Below are 17,137 nucleotides of genomic sequence, written 5' to 3' on the forward strand. Positions count from 1 at the left end.
CTTTCCGCTGGCTGGTTAGCACGCAACAAAAGCTTTTCACTGTACCTCGGTACACGTGACAATAAACTAAATTAAACTAAAGACTCTGTGTCCACTGGGAGACACGCAGTAATCTAAGAATGCAGGCTTTGATAACCAGTGCCTTATGGCACGATTTCTTTCTCAACCACTGAGAATAAACATGAAAATTCAATATATTGCAAGTGAATGTCGACTTTATAAATGCTTTTTAATGTAAACATTTCCAGTTTAGACTTTAAAATCCCAAGCCTTTTAGAAAATCTGAAATCGTACTAGAAATCGTAGCTGATTTTACAACAAACATGCACATTCCATTAAATTCCAGTTTGAATGATTTTATTTATTGTTATAATGTGGTTACCAGTCCAATACTCCATTGCTATTCACTGTTATCCAGAGAATCTTTCGGCAATTTTCTTCTTCTGAACTTTCAGAGTGAACAGTTAAATTATGTTAATGTAGAATATGATTGTTCATGGATAAAATCAGCGATGTTAATTGATCTTTCTGATTGAACCGATACATGACTATTCTAATTACTGCAGCCACACAGTTTATTTTGTCGTCTTAATGTTATCTTTGCTCCTACATTTCACTCCGGAAACAAAAGTCGTGTCTACATTCAGTTTACCTAAAGCAGTAAGTAGCATCCAGAACAACAAAGACATTTTCCTTCTGTATATACACATATCAACTTGCACGGAAGAATGGTTTAGAATTTTCTAAAGGAAAGAAATACATCGAAAAGTGCACACAATGAGATTAAATGTCTCACTTCAGTCAACAATTGAATACTTCTGCAAAATGATTTTCTTACTCCCATGGTTTTTTTTAAACTATGTTACTCCCTCACCTCCCCATCAACCCGATTCGATTCTGCTGTCAGACACAAAAAAGCTGGAGTAACTCAGCATCTCTGAAGAGAAGGAATGGCCAACGTTTCGGGTCGAGACCCAAATCATCGATTCTGCTGTTTCTCCTTTTCTGTGGAGTTGAGGGGAAAAACCCCGAGGAAGTATCCTTCTAAAGAACAGTGCTGAGAATTGATGACCATGAGCAGAGGGTAGCTGTTCCAAGAACACAAACAACTGCATTCATTGACAGCTCCATCTTGTTGCAACTGTTTGCTTTATCTCCCAACACATTTAACACAAGCTCTTGAATAAAATGGTGTCAATTGTGTCTTGAAGTAGACATGACAACGATTCTCTACCCTGGAAAAGGTTAAAGCAAAAGTTAAAGTTTAAATTACTAATTACTTCATTAAGTGGTACCTTTTATTCACATACATGTACGAGTTATACTTTGGCACTCTAGATACTAGCTTACAATAGCAGGATTACTCATATGTATTGGCCGTGTAAGTTTTATTGAAACAGCAGCAGGAATGGTCTCAGTTTGGAACAGTGGGGCGCCACAGAAAGGGATGTATTGAATCTGTGGTTCTTTGGACAGAATAAAGTTTACGTAAATTAATCACTTTTTCCTAACTTTTGGAAGGAGGAACATAGAAATATTGAACATTTCCAGTACTCTTCGTTCTTTGATTTTTCTTTTGTTATAATTTCGGTTCACATTTCCCACATTGATCTTCACAAGAAGATCTTCTCATTCTTACCATTATTCACATGTTGTTGTTTAGAAATACAACATAGAAACAGGCCACTCGGCCCACCGAGTCCATGGCGGCCATTGATCACCCATTCACACTGGTTCTTAGTTATTCCACTTTCTCATCCACTCCTTTCTACATACCAGGGGCGATTTTTGCAAAGACCAATTAACGTACAAAATCGCACATCTTTTGGATGTGGGAGGAAACTGGAGCACCTGGAGGAAACCAACACGGTCACAGGAAGAACATGCCAACTCCACACAGGCAGCATCCCGAGGTCAGGATCGAACCCGGGTCTCTAGCGCTGCGAGGCAGCAGCTCTACCAGCTGCACCACAGCGTGCTGACATGAAATTGCAACAAGCTCAGAGTGCGTTGAACTCACACACAACTGCTCTTATCCTCAACCCAGTGTTCACAGTTTCAAAAGGGACCGTGCATTACCTTTTCCGCTCCATAATGCAAAGTACTGTACTTTCTCAATAATATTAGGCCTCAATACTGGGATTGAGTAATTGAGCACTAAACAGGACACAATCGTAACATCCCCTCTGTATCTCTGCCACACACCTCTATTAATCAGCCAAAAGAAGATTTGACAGTGGCTAACTCAGCAAAGGTGAAAGTAAAACAAAAGAGATAATCCCAAAGAAATAAAGAATTCATGTTAAAATGTTGAGCGCTACAATTATTGTCTTAGTAATGAAATTTAGATCATCTATAAATAATATTCTTAACATATCTAATTGTTTTCAAAATGATGTCAGAGATAACTGGTGGTCATTGTCCCAAACATTATGGAGGGCACTGTAATTACCACAGAAGGCTGTTGTGACCAAGTCAATGGATATTTTTAAGGTGAGGTTCTTGATTAGTGCGGGTGTCAAGGGTTATGGGGAGAAGGCAGGAGAATGGGATTGACAGGGAAAGATATACCGGCCATGATTGAATGGCGGAGTAGACTTGATGGGCCGAGTGGCCTAATGCTGCTAATGGAACTTATGAGGTAACTTTTAGGATTCATTCACAGGTTCTGGGTATTGCTGCCAAGGCCAACATGCATTGTCCACTGCAAATGTCCCCATAACTGCATGGTTTGCTAAGCAACTCCAGAGAGCAGTGGAGAATCAATCACTCAACCCGCAGCAGAGTTGGTGGTCAAATACAGGCCTGGCCAGGGTAGCAGTTCCCCTTCCCTCACGAACTCATTCGATCTTGCCAACGTGTGCATATCAATTATTAGATGGTCTCTTGATGGGATGCTTAAAATATTAGGTGGACAATTGATTGCCAAAATGAATTGGAAAATAGTTTATATTGCGTTGCATAGCAGTCTAGAATGGAGATGATGGGGAATTTCTTTAGTCAGTGGTTGGTGAATCTGTGGAACTCATTGCCATGGACGGCAGGAGAGGTCAAAGGCTTACAGCGCCAGAGACCCGGGATCAATCCTGACTACGGGGGCTGTCTGTACAGAATTTGTATGTTCTCTCCGTGACCTGCAGGGGTTTCCTCCCACACTCCAAAGACGTACAGGTTTGGAGGTTAATTGGCTTGGTATCATTGTAAATTGCCCCAAGTGTGTGTAAGATAGCGTTAGTGCGTGGGGATTGCTGGTCGGTACTGACTCGGTGGGCCGAGCGGCCTGTTTCCGCGCTGTATCTCTAAACTAAACTGGAGATTAATGCGTGATTGATTAGTACGGGTGTCAAAGGTTATGGGGAGAAGGTAGGAAAATAAGGTTGAGAGGGAAAAATAGATCATCCATGGATCGATTGGCAGAATGTCCTAATTCTGCCCCTTTGTCAAACGAACTTGGAACCCGGGAAAGATCGATGACATTCTCCTGCCTTCTAACTGCAAAGGACAAACTTATTCCTTCATTCTAAGCAAATATCCTTTGACATGAATTAAGTTAGTACTTTCCTTGTGGTAACATACAACACAGGTACATGCAATTTGCTTTATTTTGCTGAGAACAGAATTAGTGCACATAGTTTAAATTTCAGATTGGCTAATGTCCCTGTTCAGGGTATTCTGCCATCAGATCCAATGCTTATTTAGGTGCTGCAAATGCCTTTGTGCTTCACTTCAGAAAGTACCTGTGTCAGCATTACCACAACCCAGTGTAACCATATCATGAGTATTCAATTACTGAACTCATTTTTAATATAAATTCTAAGTCTTAATACAAAATTGTCAAAACCTTGTCCTCAATATTGACAGGGAAAATATAATACAGCATTAGCAGTCTTTGCAAAATATACTTGAATCAGAAAGAAATAATCACAGACAACAAACAAGTCAACATAAAATTCACCTGCTCAATTTACAGATGCATATATTTGGTCTAAGGAACATACTGCCCACTTTTATGGCCTGGTCCTATGTTCCATATGGACATTGACGCTGTACCTTTAATACGTTGAACATTATAGTTTCTAATTCAATCAATACATAAACTCCCACGTCATTTTTTTTAATATAGGGCAAATTTCCGTGGTCAAGATTAGCAATTGATCTCAACATAGTCTGGTCCAAATTAACATATGGCTCTGAAGGATACAAAGAAGGATGAGAGGAGATCTTATCGAAACATATAAGATTATTAAGGGGTTGGAAACGTTAGAGGCAGGAAACATGTTCCCAATGTTGGGGGAGTCCAGAACCAGGGGCCACAGTTTAAGAATAAGGGGTAGGCCATTTAGAACGGAGATGAGGAAAAACCTTTTCACTCAGAGTTGTAAATCTGTGGAATTCTCTGCCTCAGAAGGCAGTGGAGGCCAATTCTCTGAATGCATTCAAGAGAGAGATAGATAGAGCTCTTAAGGATAGCGGTGTCAGGGGGTATGGGGAGAAGGCAGGAGCGGGGTACTGATTGAGAATGATCAGCCATGATCACATTGAATGGTTGTGCTGGCTCGAAGGGCCGAATGGCCTACTCCTACACCTATTGTCTATTGTCTATAAAGTGCTGGAGTAACTCGGCAGGTCAGGCAGAATCTCTGCAGAATATGGATGTGTGATGTTTTGGGTTAAGTCAAGTCAGATGCAAGTCTGAAGAAGGGTCCCGACCCGAAACGTCACCGATCCTTGTACTCCAGAGTCGCTGCCTGACCCGCTGAGTTACTCCAGCACTTTGTGTAAATCACCTTGTTTTTTAATCTAATGTTGGCTCTCTATGACTGAATCTGTGGAACACAAATACTTGATAGTAGTTCTGATAATAGTTCTTAAATGGGTTTTTTTTTAAAGAAAGCAGCACCTGGAAACTTTACACCAGATTTCGTCTCTGCCCGAGCTCTCAAAATTAATTTGACTGACTTCACAAGCAAGCCACTCTGTGCAGCTACCTCTATGGTAAGGGAAAACTGTTTCACAGCACACGGGTGTAGCTGGCTTGTAAGCAGACTCCCAGGGATGTTTCAACCCATTTATGGCAAATATCTGACTGAAGCCAAGAGCAGCAAAAAAAAACAGTAGTTTTTGCAGCGATTAATAAACTCAAGAACTAAAACTTAAAGATATTTATACAAGCTTCCGTCACGCTCTGCAAAGTTTGCTGGATGTAATACTTTAGCAGATCTCCGTTGATTCACAGAATCAAGGCAGCTGTCTTGTCAACTTGCATGGTAAGAATTGCTGACAACAAAAGCCTCTGTTCTCATCAGTCAAACTGATCATCCTAAACACAAAACAAATGCCATAAAACAAATGGACTGAATTCAGGAGAAACCATTTGCTATGTCTTGCCAAAAAAAGTGTCAATTACTATATTACAAGGCTTAACACAGGCAAGCCATGGCTTTCTTGGTCATTGTAGTCAGCATCATTGGAACCAATAATCGTACAATTAGGCAGCTTGTAAGGAAAACAATTAATTGGCCATTTTGCTGATTGCAAACGATTTGCAGCAGTAAAAAGTTGACAAGATTTCATATGCTCAAACGTAGCATATCGTGTTTGACAAGTCTGGGCTTAATTCCTTTCACAAATTCACATCCATTTTCAGTTTATGAGGATCTACCCAAGTTGAATTTCACTTCAGCTGAGCATACTGAACATTTAAATGCAATTCGTTTGGTTACCTAAACTGAATTCTCAGCTTAAAACGCAGGCAGAAGGGTTCGGGGGTGTTTAAAAGAATCTCTCGTTTCATTTCCTTTGGTGCAAATGACCATCGAGATATCAAGGTTGCAAAACAAACATTGTACATTGCATATGACCCAACTTTTCAAGGTGTCATTATTTTAGTTTCTAGTATCTGCTATAAACATGGAGCAGTTGTGCATCTCGGTATCCCTTTATCAATTTGCAAAAGTTTTAGATGTGACTCTCGCATGCAAAAGTGATATAAAAGAGAAAAGAAAATGATTTTCCGTGGCCACTCCGTCCTCTAACTGGCTGCAAGATGGAGCAGCAGTAACCATTTGCACTCTTGAATGGGGCATGATGGCTTGAAAACAGTATGTGTGCAGAATACAGTACGGACTGCCTGACATTGGGATGTTCCTTCCCAATCAAAGTAGCATTCATCGGACTTTGTATGATTCACCAGCAGTTCCTACAGTATGTAACACACAACATTCTGGGAGTGGACTAATATGGCATTGTGAGTTTTAATAACATTTAAGTAATTTCCGCATGGTTTCTGTAGACTTGCAAATATGATTCACATACTGGAGTGAACATAACGTTTCTGCTCATGGTGCGGAAAGATATTTGGTATTCGAGGCCAGCACGGTACTACATATTTCCTTTAGCTTGGCTGCACATTGCATGGCATCTTGTACCACTTGTAAAAATAAAAAGAGCCCTGGAAATGTAAATGCCGTTATCATCTCGTTTTGCGCAGAGTTGCTCCGAGCTTCAGGTGCACGATAGTTTGGCTTCCTCTCACATGCGGCCTGGGCAACAAATTGGATCTTCAAACCGCAGGGATTCTACACAGTTAAATCGTTGGCACATCATCTGGAACCATCTGCAGAGAAAGGGAAGTCACAAAGCATAATGTGATGTCTGTCGAAAAATTAAGCAGCAGATATTACTTGACATTCCCTTTTATTAATCCTTGAAGCATTCATGCCGAGAATATAAAAACAGGGATGTAATGCTGAGGCTTTATAAGGCACTGGTCAGACTGCATTTCATAAGTTCTTAAGTGAAAGGAACAAAATTAGACCATTCGGCCCATCAGGTCTACTCCGTCATTCAATCGTGGCTGATCTATCTCTCCCTCTTAACCCCATTCTCCTGCCTTCTCCCCATAACCCCTGACACCCGTACTAATCAAGAATCTATCTATCACTGTCTTAAAAATATCCACTGACTTGGTCTCTACAGCCTTCTGTGGCCATTTGGAGAATTGCGAACAGTTTTGGGCCCCATCTCTGAGGATGTGCTGGCATTGGAGAGGGTCCAAAGGAGGTTTATGAGAGTGATCTCAGGAAAGATTGGGTTAACACATGATGAATGTTTGACGACACTCATCATAACTCAAGTTGGGAGGTCTGTTGCAATATAACCCACGGTGTCATTTTATTTTTAACCTTTGATGTGATACTGATTTGATTCTATATGCAAATACAGACACTGGGCCTAAACTCACTGGAGTTTAGAAGGATGAGGGGGGAACTTCATCGAAATTTACCGAATAGTGAAAGGCCTGAATAGAGTGGATGTGGAAAGGATGTTTCCACTAGTGGGAGAGTCTAGAACCATGGGCACGGCCTCAGAATAAAATTGACGTGCCCATTAGAAAGGATATGAGGAGGAATTTCTGTAGTCAGAGGGTGGCGAATCTGTGGGATTCATTGCCACAGAAGGCTGCGGAGGCCAAGTCAATGTATATTTTTACGGCGGAGATTGATAGATTCATATGAGTGTCAGGGATTATGGGGAAAACACAAGAGAATGGGGTTGAGAGGGAAAGATAGATCAGCCATGATTGAATGGCAGAGTGGGCTTGATGGGCCAAAAGGCCTAATTATGCTCCAAGAACCTATGAACAATATTTTAGGCACCCACGAAACAAGAAATGGCCCACCCACTGTAGCAACCTGTTCAAATGTTGCATTAAAAAAAAATTCTTTACTATTCCATCATGCTGGCTGTATTTAAAGTTGAAATATTAATTTTCTGTAGGGCTGTTTTACAGCCTTTTTATCTTGCGTAAGATACGAGTGATATCCCCTTTAAGTTGACTCTCTGAGTTGCTGGATATAGAAGTTGCTTCCTGGCACCCTAGCCCTGAAGTCTGGTACACCTCTCAACTTCAAAAAAAAAAATCCATTAAATATATGTGCATATGCACTCTGTACCTTTGTTGAAATCTACCTCACTAAACCCTTCCTGTGTGTTGTATTTCAGTGCCTCAAAATTATTTATATGTGTATGAATTTGCACTTGAAGCATATTTTTCTAGAAAAAAATCACTGGCTTTTTTTGTTGAAGAGAAAGAAGTTGCTATTCCCCCCACATGTCTGACCTGATCAGCTGCAAAACCTACACCTAAAGACTGGGGCCTGGATGGTTAGATCGCATGGGATCCAAGGAGAGATAGCTGAAAGGATAGAAAATTGGCTTCATGGATGGCAGAAGGTTGCTTCTCGGACTGGAGGCCTGTGACTCATGGTGTGCCTCGGGGCTCGGTGCTGGGCCCGTTACTGTTTGTCATCTATCTCAAGATTTGGATGAGAACGTACAGGGCAAGACTAGCAAGTTGGCAGATGATACAAAAGTGGGTGGTTTTGCAGATAGTGAAAAGGGTTGTGAAAAGCTGCAGCAGGAACAGAACCAGGGGCCACAGTTTAAGAATAAGGGGTAGGCCATTTGGAACAGAGATGAGGAAAAACCTTTTCAGTCAGAGAGTTGTAAATCTGTGAAATTCTCTGCCTCAGAAGGCAGTGGAGGCCAATTCTCTGGATGCTTTCAAGAGAGCTAGATAGAGCTCTTAAAGATAGCGGAGTCAGGGGGTATGGGGAGAAGGCAGGAACGGGGTACTGATTGTGAATGATCAGCCATGACCACATTGAATGGCGGTGCTGGCTCGAAGGGCCGAATGGCCTCCTCCTGCACCAATTGTCTATTGTCTATCTTGATCAATTGGCCAAGTGGGCTGAAGGGCCTGTCTCCACACTGTATCACTCTATGTCTGGGCAACAACAGAAACTTATTAGTCATAGAGCCATATGCATACAGCGTGGAAACAGGCCCCTCGGCCCAATTTGCCGACACCGACCAACATGTTCCATCTACACTAGTCCCACCTGCCTGCATTTGGCACATATCCCTCAGTTCTATTCTATCCATGTACCTGTCTAAATGTTTCTTAAACGTTGGGATAGTCCCTGCCTCAATTACCTCCTCAGGTAGCTCGTTCCATACACACACCACAATTTGTGTAAAAAAGTTTCTCCTCAGGCTCCTATTAAATTTTTCCCCCCTCACCTCAAACCGATGTCCTCTGGTTCTTGATTCCCTACTCTGGACAAGAGCCGCTGTGCGTTTACCCAATCTATTCCTCTCATGATTTTGTACACCACCCCTTTATAAGATCACCCATCTTCCTCCTGCGCTTCTAGGATTAACCTCTCCCTGTAGTTCAATTTTTTTTTATTTTTTTTAATTCTTGCATCAATAGACAATAGATGAAGGAGTAGGCCATTCGGCCCTTCGTGCCAGCACCACCATTCAATGTGATCATGGCTTAGCAGTACCCCGTTCCTGCCTTCTACCCATACCCCCTGACTCTGCTATCCTTAAGAGCTCTATCTAGCTCTCTCTTGAATGCATTCAGAGAATTGGCCTCCACTGCCATCTGAGGCAGTGAATTCCACAGATTTACAACTCTCTGACTGAAAACGGTTGTCCTCATCTACGTTCTAAATGGCCTACCCCTTATTCTTAAACTGTGGCCCCTGGTTCTGGACTCCCCCAACATTGGGAACATGTTTCCTGCCACTAACGTGTCCAACCCCTTAATAATCTTATATATGTTTCGATAAGATCCATATTTGAATCTTATATGTTTCGATAAGATCCAGGTTTGAAATTTCACAGCAATTGTAATATTTAAATATTTAATATTTAAAATGAAACCAAACTAAAGAAATCTCCAGATGTGTACTGTAATTGCCTCGGGTTAAGAAGGATTCAGGCGAGATTCGGTGCAGGGAGATGGGATTAATGCAGATGGTGCCAAGGCTGGATGTGGTGGGCTGAATGGCCTGTTTCCATACTGTGGGCGTCTCTGACTCGATGAAATGGCTCAGAGTTCATGCACAGGGTTGGCTAAATCTAGAAGAAAAAAATAACCTGATGACCAAAGAAAAGACCCTGAAGTTCCATTCCTGACTCCTCAAGAATACCATGTGTTGAATCATTTTATCCCTCCAGTATCGTTCTTACATTTCGCTTTTTTCAGTTTTTAGAGATACAGCATGGAAACAGGCCCTTTGGCCCATCAAGTCCACGCTGACCAACGATCACCCATATACTAGTACACTGGGGGCAATTTGCAGAACCCAAATAACCGACAAAGTCTTTGGAATGAGGGAGAAAACCCACGTAGGTTACGGGGGAAATGTACAAACAGCACCCGTAGTTAGGATCAAACCTGGGTCTCGGATGCTGTAAAACAGCAACTCAACCGCTGATTATATTTACGTTGATGAACTGAACTTTCCCTGGTGGCAGAAGTATAAGATAAACTCCCATTATAACTAAATCAGCTTCAGATCAGAAGAGTAATTATATGTTCTCAGACTCTTGCTTTTTAATCGAATGTGGCTATCTGCCAAAATACAGGAGCCAAACCAAATCCCTTGAACTGGCAAATTAAATCTCATCCACACCACGGCCCATCTTACATCAAATCAAAGCAATGATGGAAATCGTCCAGACCATTACAGCTCTCTAGTAAAGCTATCCAATTAGTTTCACTACTTTGCTCTTTCCCTTTTGTGTTGCAATTTTCTCCTCTTCAAATATATAGTTTAGGTTAGTTTAGGGATACAGGCCCTTCGGCCCACCGAGTCCACACCGACTAGCGATCCCCGCACATTTAACACAAGCCTACACACACTAGGGACAATTTACACTTATACCAAGTATACAAACCCAAGCCAATGAACGTACAAGCCTGTACGTCTTTGGAGTGTGGGACGACGCCGAAGATCTCGGAGAAAACCCACGGGGTCAAGGGGAGAACGTACAAACTCCGTACAGATGGCACCCGTAGTCGGGATCGAACCCGGGTCTCTGGTGGTGCAAGCGCAGGAAGGCAGCAACTCTGCCACTGCGCCACCGTGCCGCTTAAAGTTGTTTATCTAAAGTTAGCTACAGTTATTTGCCAAATAAAGACTGTATTTGTTTCTCACATCCCTTCAGACAATACAATCTGGGTCCTCATAACTCACCAAGTACCAATGTTAATCTGCAGTTTTAACATTAAATTTTTCTATTAAAAAAAATGCACCTACAGGCTGTGAACATACCTACAGTTGCTATTAATTCGTCATTCCTAATTATCCCTTCCTTGAAGATGGCGAGATAGATAGATGGAGTGGTCAAAAAGGCTTTCGACACATTTGTCTTCGTCTGCCAGAGGATTGAGTATAGAAGTTGGGAGGTCAATTTACAGTTGAATAAGGCATTGTTGAGGGTCGCATTTAGAGTGTTGTGTTCAGTTTTGGTCACCATGTTAGAGGAAAGATGTTTGTCAAACTGGGAAAGGTGCAGAGAAGATTTATGAGAATGTTGCCAGGACTTGAGGGCCTGAGCTATAGGGAAAGGTTTAGAAGGCCTGGGCTTTATTCCCCGAAGTGCAGGAGGATGAGGACTGAACTTATGGAAGGGTACAAAATCATGAGAGGAATAGATCGGGTAAATGCACGGTCTTTTGTCCAGAGTAAGGGAATCGAGAACCAGAGGACATTGGTTTAAGGTGAGAGCGGAAAAGACTTAATAGGAACCCGAGGATTAACTTTTCTACAGAAAGGGTGGTGGGTGTAAGGAACGAGCTACCGGAGGAGGTAGTTAAGGTAGTTATCATAACATCTAAGAGACAATTGGACAGGTACATGGATAGGATAAGTTTAGAGGGTTATGTGCCAAGCATGGGCAGGTGGGACTGGTGTGGATGGCGCATGTTGGTCGGCACGGGCAAATTGGGCCGAAGGGCCACACTGTATGACTCTATGAGGAGCCATTAAGAGTTAAAATGGGCCTGGAGTCACAGAGGAGGATATATGTCCTCCATTGAAGGACATTAGGGAACCAAATGGATTTTTACACCAATCCTATAATTTCATGGTTACTATTACAGAAGCTAGTTGTAAATCCATCTTTATTTAATTACTTAAATTTAAATCCCTTGGGTACTGTAGTGGGATTGTAATTAATATGTAAGAATTCTGGTTCCTATTCAAATAACTTAGCAGCTCCAAGACTATACCCTATCTTACAGATTGTTGTCCATTTGGATATAGAGAACGGTTTAAAATATCAATAAAGGACACAAAGTGCTGGGGTAACACAGCAGGTCAGGCAGTATCTCTGGGGAACATGGATGGGTGATGTTTCGGGTCAGGACTCCTCTTCAGAAGGGTAACGACCTGAAACATCACCCATCCTCCTTGTTCTCCAGGGATGTTTTAGACTTTGGGGACACAGCACGGAAACAGGCCCTTCAGCCCACCGAGTCCGCACCGACCAGCGATCACCCTATACACTAACACTATCCTGTACACGAGGGACAATTTTACAACCTACCGAAGCCAATTAACCTACAAACCTGTACATCTTTGGAATGTGGGACGAAACTGGAGCACCTTGAGTAAACCCACGTGGTCACGGGAAGAACGTACTTAGTCCGTACAGACAGCAACTGTAGTCAGGATCAAACTCCGGTGTCTGGCTCTGTCAGGCAGCAACTCTACCGCTACTTCACTGTGCTGCCCTAATACTGCCTGAGATCCTCCTGCATTTTGTGGTCTTTTTTAGTGAACCAGCATCTGCTGTTCCTCGTTTCTACTTCAAGGTTTAGAGGCCTCTCTTACTCTTAAATGTTAACACACAAACTAAGTGAAGGGTAAGGTCGTGAAACAATCTCAGTTCTTGATTCTTCGGGTGACACGGTACACTGAGGTAGAGTTGCTGCCTTGCAGCACCAGAGACCCTGGTTCCATCTTGACTACGGATACTTATCTGTACGGAGTTTGTACCTTTCTCCCGTGACCTGTGTGGGTTTTCTCCGGGATCTCCGGTTTCCTCCTACCCTCCAAAGACGTACAGAGTTTGTAGGTTAATTGGCTTCTGTAAAATTAAACATCCTAGTGTGTAAGATAATGCAATAGTGCATAAGGTGATCCCTTGTTGACGCGGACTTGGAGGGCCGAAGGGCCTGTTTCCGCGCCGTTGTTCTAAGGTCAAAAGCAAAGAGTGACTTCGGAGACAGGCAGTTTTCAAGGGCTTGGCAATGGACCTGAATGAATATGCGACTGTTGTTACTAACTACATAAGGAACAGAGTGGAGGAGTGTGTTCCTTGCAAGACCATCCAAGTGCTCCCTAACCAGAAGCCTTGGATTAACCAGGAAGTCCGCATTCCTGTTTCCACTGAATCTCTGAACCAAACTACGTTTGTACGTTCTCCCCGGGACCTCGTGGGTTTTCTCCGAGATCTTCGATTTCCTCCCACACTCCAAAGGTGTACAGGTTTGTTGACTAATTGGCTTGGCATTAGTGTAAGTTGCCCCTGGAGTGTGTAGGATAGTGTTAGTGTGCGGGGACATCTGGTCGGTGCGGATTTGGTGCGGAAGGGCCTCCTTCCACGCTGTATCTCTAAAACGAAACGAAACTAAATGACAGGTGTAGGAAGGAACGTTTCGGGTCGAGACACTTCTTCAGACTGGTTAGGGGGATGAGGGAAACGAGGGATATGCACAATGATGCAGGGAGATAAAGAACAATGAATGAAAGATATGGGGAAAAAGTAACGATGGTTTATAGACGATGACGTAGAGAGATAAAGAACAATGAATGAAAGATATGGGGAAAAAGTAACGATGGTTTATAGACGATGATGTAGAGAGATAAAGAACAATGAATGAAAGATATGGGAAACAGTAACGATGGTAATATAAGGCGATGTTAAACTGAATGACACACGTTCCTCCGTACCTGCCAAGAGGGCTTTGGATCGGGTGCTGCGGCCAATGTGTTTATTTTCCAACGCCAGGGCGGTGCTTCTGTGCGTCTTCTTGTGGTGCTCCAGGTAGGTCTTTTTGGCGAAGGCCTTGCCGCAGTGAGTGCACTTGTGAAGGGAGAAATGCTTGGTGAATTTCACCTCCGTGCCCAGCTCCACCAGGCTCTCGGACCTCCTGCCAGCGAGCGGGGACGAGAGCGGCGAGGTGGAGTTGGAGGTGGAGCCACCCTCGGCCTTGACGCTGGTAACCGCCCTGCCCTCGTCCCTGTGGGGACCTCTCTTGGGCGCTCGGTTCAGGACAAACTCGATGGGCTTCTTGACCGCCCGGCTCTCCAGGTTGGCGATGATTTTGCCCAGGTAGCGGGTGGACTTCTTGTGCACCACCGTGACGTGCCGCACCACGTCCCTCTTGCGGCGGGTCTCGTAGTCGCACAGCGGGCACTTGTAGAACTTGACGTAGATGTTGTTGCCGTCCGTGTGCATCTTGATGTGCTTGGTCAGGTTCTGCTTGGAGGTGAACTGCCGCTTGCACAGCTTGCAGTAGAGCTGCTTGAAGTCGAAGCCCATGGAGAGCTTGGGCTTCTTGGCTTTGCTGTGGCCGGCGGCAGCGGGCGGGGGCGCGGCAGCGGCTGGGCTGGCGGGCCGGGGGCTGACGTTCTCCTGCTTCACCGCCTTGTGCTTGGCCAGCGGGCCGCTGCTCCTCTCGGCCGCCTGGCCGCTGGTCTTGGGGTAGCCCTGTGGTGCGCTCGGCTTGGCGGGGGGAGAGGGGGTCGTCTCTGCCCCGCCGGGGGACTCGGCTCCCACCGTGGCCGCGGCGACCGCCTCCGTCCCCGCCGTCGCCTTCCCGTCCCCTCCTCCCCCGGCCGAGGGCGCGGTGGGCAAAGCGGCCGCCTCTGACGGGCACTCGGCCAGGCTGATCCTGTGCAAGGCCACCATGTGGCGTCTTAGCATGACCTGCGAGCTGTAGGTCCTCTTGCACAGCAGGCACTTGCAGGCGGCCAGGCTGTACTGGGGATGGGAGGAGGGTGTGGTGGTGGCGGTGGGGGTGGCGGTGGTGGCGGCGGTGGTGGTGGTGGTGGCGGTGGCGGTAGTGGTGGTGGTGGAGGCAGCGGTCGTGGTGGTGGCGGCAGCGGTGGTGGCAGTGGCGGTAGTGGTGGAGGCAGCGGTGGTGGCGCTGGTGGTGGTGGTGGAGGAGGGGGACTTGCGTTTGCGAGGGGCCGGGGCTGCCGGGGCTACCGGGGCTGCCGGCTGCTCCGGCGGCGACTCTGCCAGGCTCAGGGGCTGCCCTGGCTTGGTGGCCACCTCGGGGGTGATGCAGTCCCTCCGCAGGCCCCTGTGCACCTCGTCAAAGTGCCGGCGCACGTTGGCCTTGGAGGCGAAGAACTTGTTGCACACGGGGCAGTTGGTGCCGTTGGTGGTGGCACCCAAGGCCCGAGCCCAGACCCTGCAGCTACTGCTGCTGCTGCCCCCTGCAGGGGAGGAGGAGGAGGAGGAGGAGGAGAGGGCCTGGGCCTGGCAGCCCCCACGGCTGCTCTTGGTACCAATGTACTTCTTCAGCTCTTCCATCTTCTTCTTGTGCACCTTCCTGATGTGCCGCCGGACACTGCGCCGGGAGTTGAAGGACTTCCCGCAGAGGCAGCAGATCAAGTGGGGAGGGAGGCTGGAGGCTTCGGCCATCTTGGCCTTGGCTTCGGCCGGCTCCGCGCTCTCCTCCGCCGGCTGGGGCGCTCCCTTCTTCTTGACGGCGGCCTCGGCGGGGATTGAACTCACGACTCTGGGCTCTTCCACTGGCACCACCTGCTCGACTTCCGGCTCCAGCACCAACACTGGGCTGGGTGTTTGCACGCTGTCGGGCTCGGCGTGGAAGGCCGGATCATCGACCCTGGTCACATGCTGGAACACGGCGTTCTTATTCGATTCAATAGGCTCCAGGTTAATGATAAATTCTTGGTTATCTGCCCGAGGATAGATTGCTTCCAAAAGCTCCCGTATGGCCTGGTTCTGCTTGTTACTCGAATCTGGAAAATCTGAAGAGGGGAGAGTAACGATTAAGATGCAGCAATTTAATATCATCCATTCTAAATTCAAAAGCTGGATTCTATCAATATAATTTCAAAGTCACCGCAGGATAGTTATTTTATTGCAACAGTGTAAATTATTCAAACTATTCAGTGTTTGTTTCAACACCTATTGAAAATCAATCATATCATATCATATATATACAGCCGGAAACAGGCCTTTTCGGCCCACCAAAACTTCTTTCTTTCTGTTGACCAGCATGTAAGCAGTTACATCATTTCTATTTTCCTTTAAAATTAATAGCTTAGGAGTCAGTGAATTTTCCTTTCCTGGACAAAGGACATGAGGAATTTAAAAAAAAAAGAGTATTTGTTACATAACATTTTAAAACACAGTTAAATATTGGAATACTTGTTTAGAGTTCAGAGATACAACTTGGAAACTGGACTTTCGGCCCACCAAGTCCACGCACTTACACCATCCTACACTCACTATTTACAATTTTACCGAAGCCAATTGATCTACAAACCTGTACATCTTTGGAGTGTGGGAGGAAACAGGAGCAAGCCCACATGGTCACAGGGGGACTGTACAAACTCCGTACAGACAGCACCCGCAGTCGGGATCGAATCCGGGTCTCTGGCGCTGTAAGGCAGCAGCTCTACCCGCTGCACCATCGTGCTTTGTGTTTATATCGCCTTTCATATTCCCAACTATAACTGGTACAGGTCCACCACCGATTATCCGGTACACTTGGTTCCAGAGCCTTGCCGGATTACCCACTTGTCAGAGAAACGGAAGTCATGGAACCTATGTCCTCTGGCTCTTGATTCCCCTGCTCTGAGTGAAAGATTGTGTGCATCCAATCCCTATCTATTCCCATGATCTTATACACCTCTTTCAGATCACCCCTCAACCTCTTGCACACCAAGGAATATAATCCTAGCCTGCCCAAACCCTGCCTATAGCTCAGGCCCTCACGTTTGACAGCCAACAGGTTATTAAACACCACAACCGCAAAAAGTGTGTGTGTGTGTTGTGTGTGTGTGTGTGTGTGTGTGTGTGTGTGTGTGTGTGTGTGTGTGTGTGTGTGTGTGTGTGTGTGTGTGTGTGTGTGTGTGTGTGTGTGTGTGTGTGTGTGTGTGTGTGTGTGTGTGTGTGTGTGTGTGTGTGTGTGTGTGTGTGTGTGTGCGCGCGCGTGCGTGCGCGTGTGTGTGTGTGTGTGTGTGTGTGTTGATCAGCCAAAACATTATGGCCACTGACAGGTGAAGTGAAT

At 45.3% G+C, this 17,137-nt stretch overlaps 1 protein-coding gene across 2 annotated transcripts in view; it reads right to left on the reverse strand.

Moving 5' to 3' along the window:
• Positions 1 to 274: 274 nt before the first annotated feature.
• Positions 275 to 17,137, reverse strand: part of LOC144603557 (zinc finger protein 800-like) — a 99,200-nt gene continuing 82,337 nt past the window's right edge. For both annotated transcript variants that reach the window (XM_078416934.1, XM_078416933.1), the window contains exons 6-7: positions 13,818 to 15,869; positions 275 to 6,616 (exon numbers count right to left, since the gene is read on the reverse strand). In XM_078416934.1, coding sequence (XP_078273060.1) covers positions 6,603 to 6,616; positions 13,818 to 15,869 — 2,066 coding nt within the window. In that variant the 3' untranslated portion in view covers positions 275 to 6,602. The remainder of the gene's footprint in view (positions 6,617 to 13,817; positions 15,870 to 17,137) is intronic.

This window comes from Rhinoraja longicauda, chromosome 20 (genome assembly GCF_053455715.1).
Source record: "Rhinoraja longicauda isolate Sanriku21f chromosome 20, sRhiLon1.1, whole genome shotgun sequence".
Taxonomy (NCBI): Eukaryota; Metazoa; Chordata; class Chondrichthyes; order Rajiformes; family Arhynchobatidae; genus Rhinoraja; species Rhinoraja longicauda.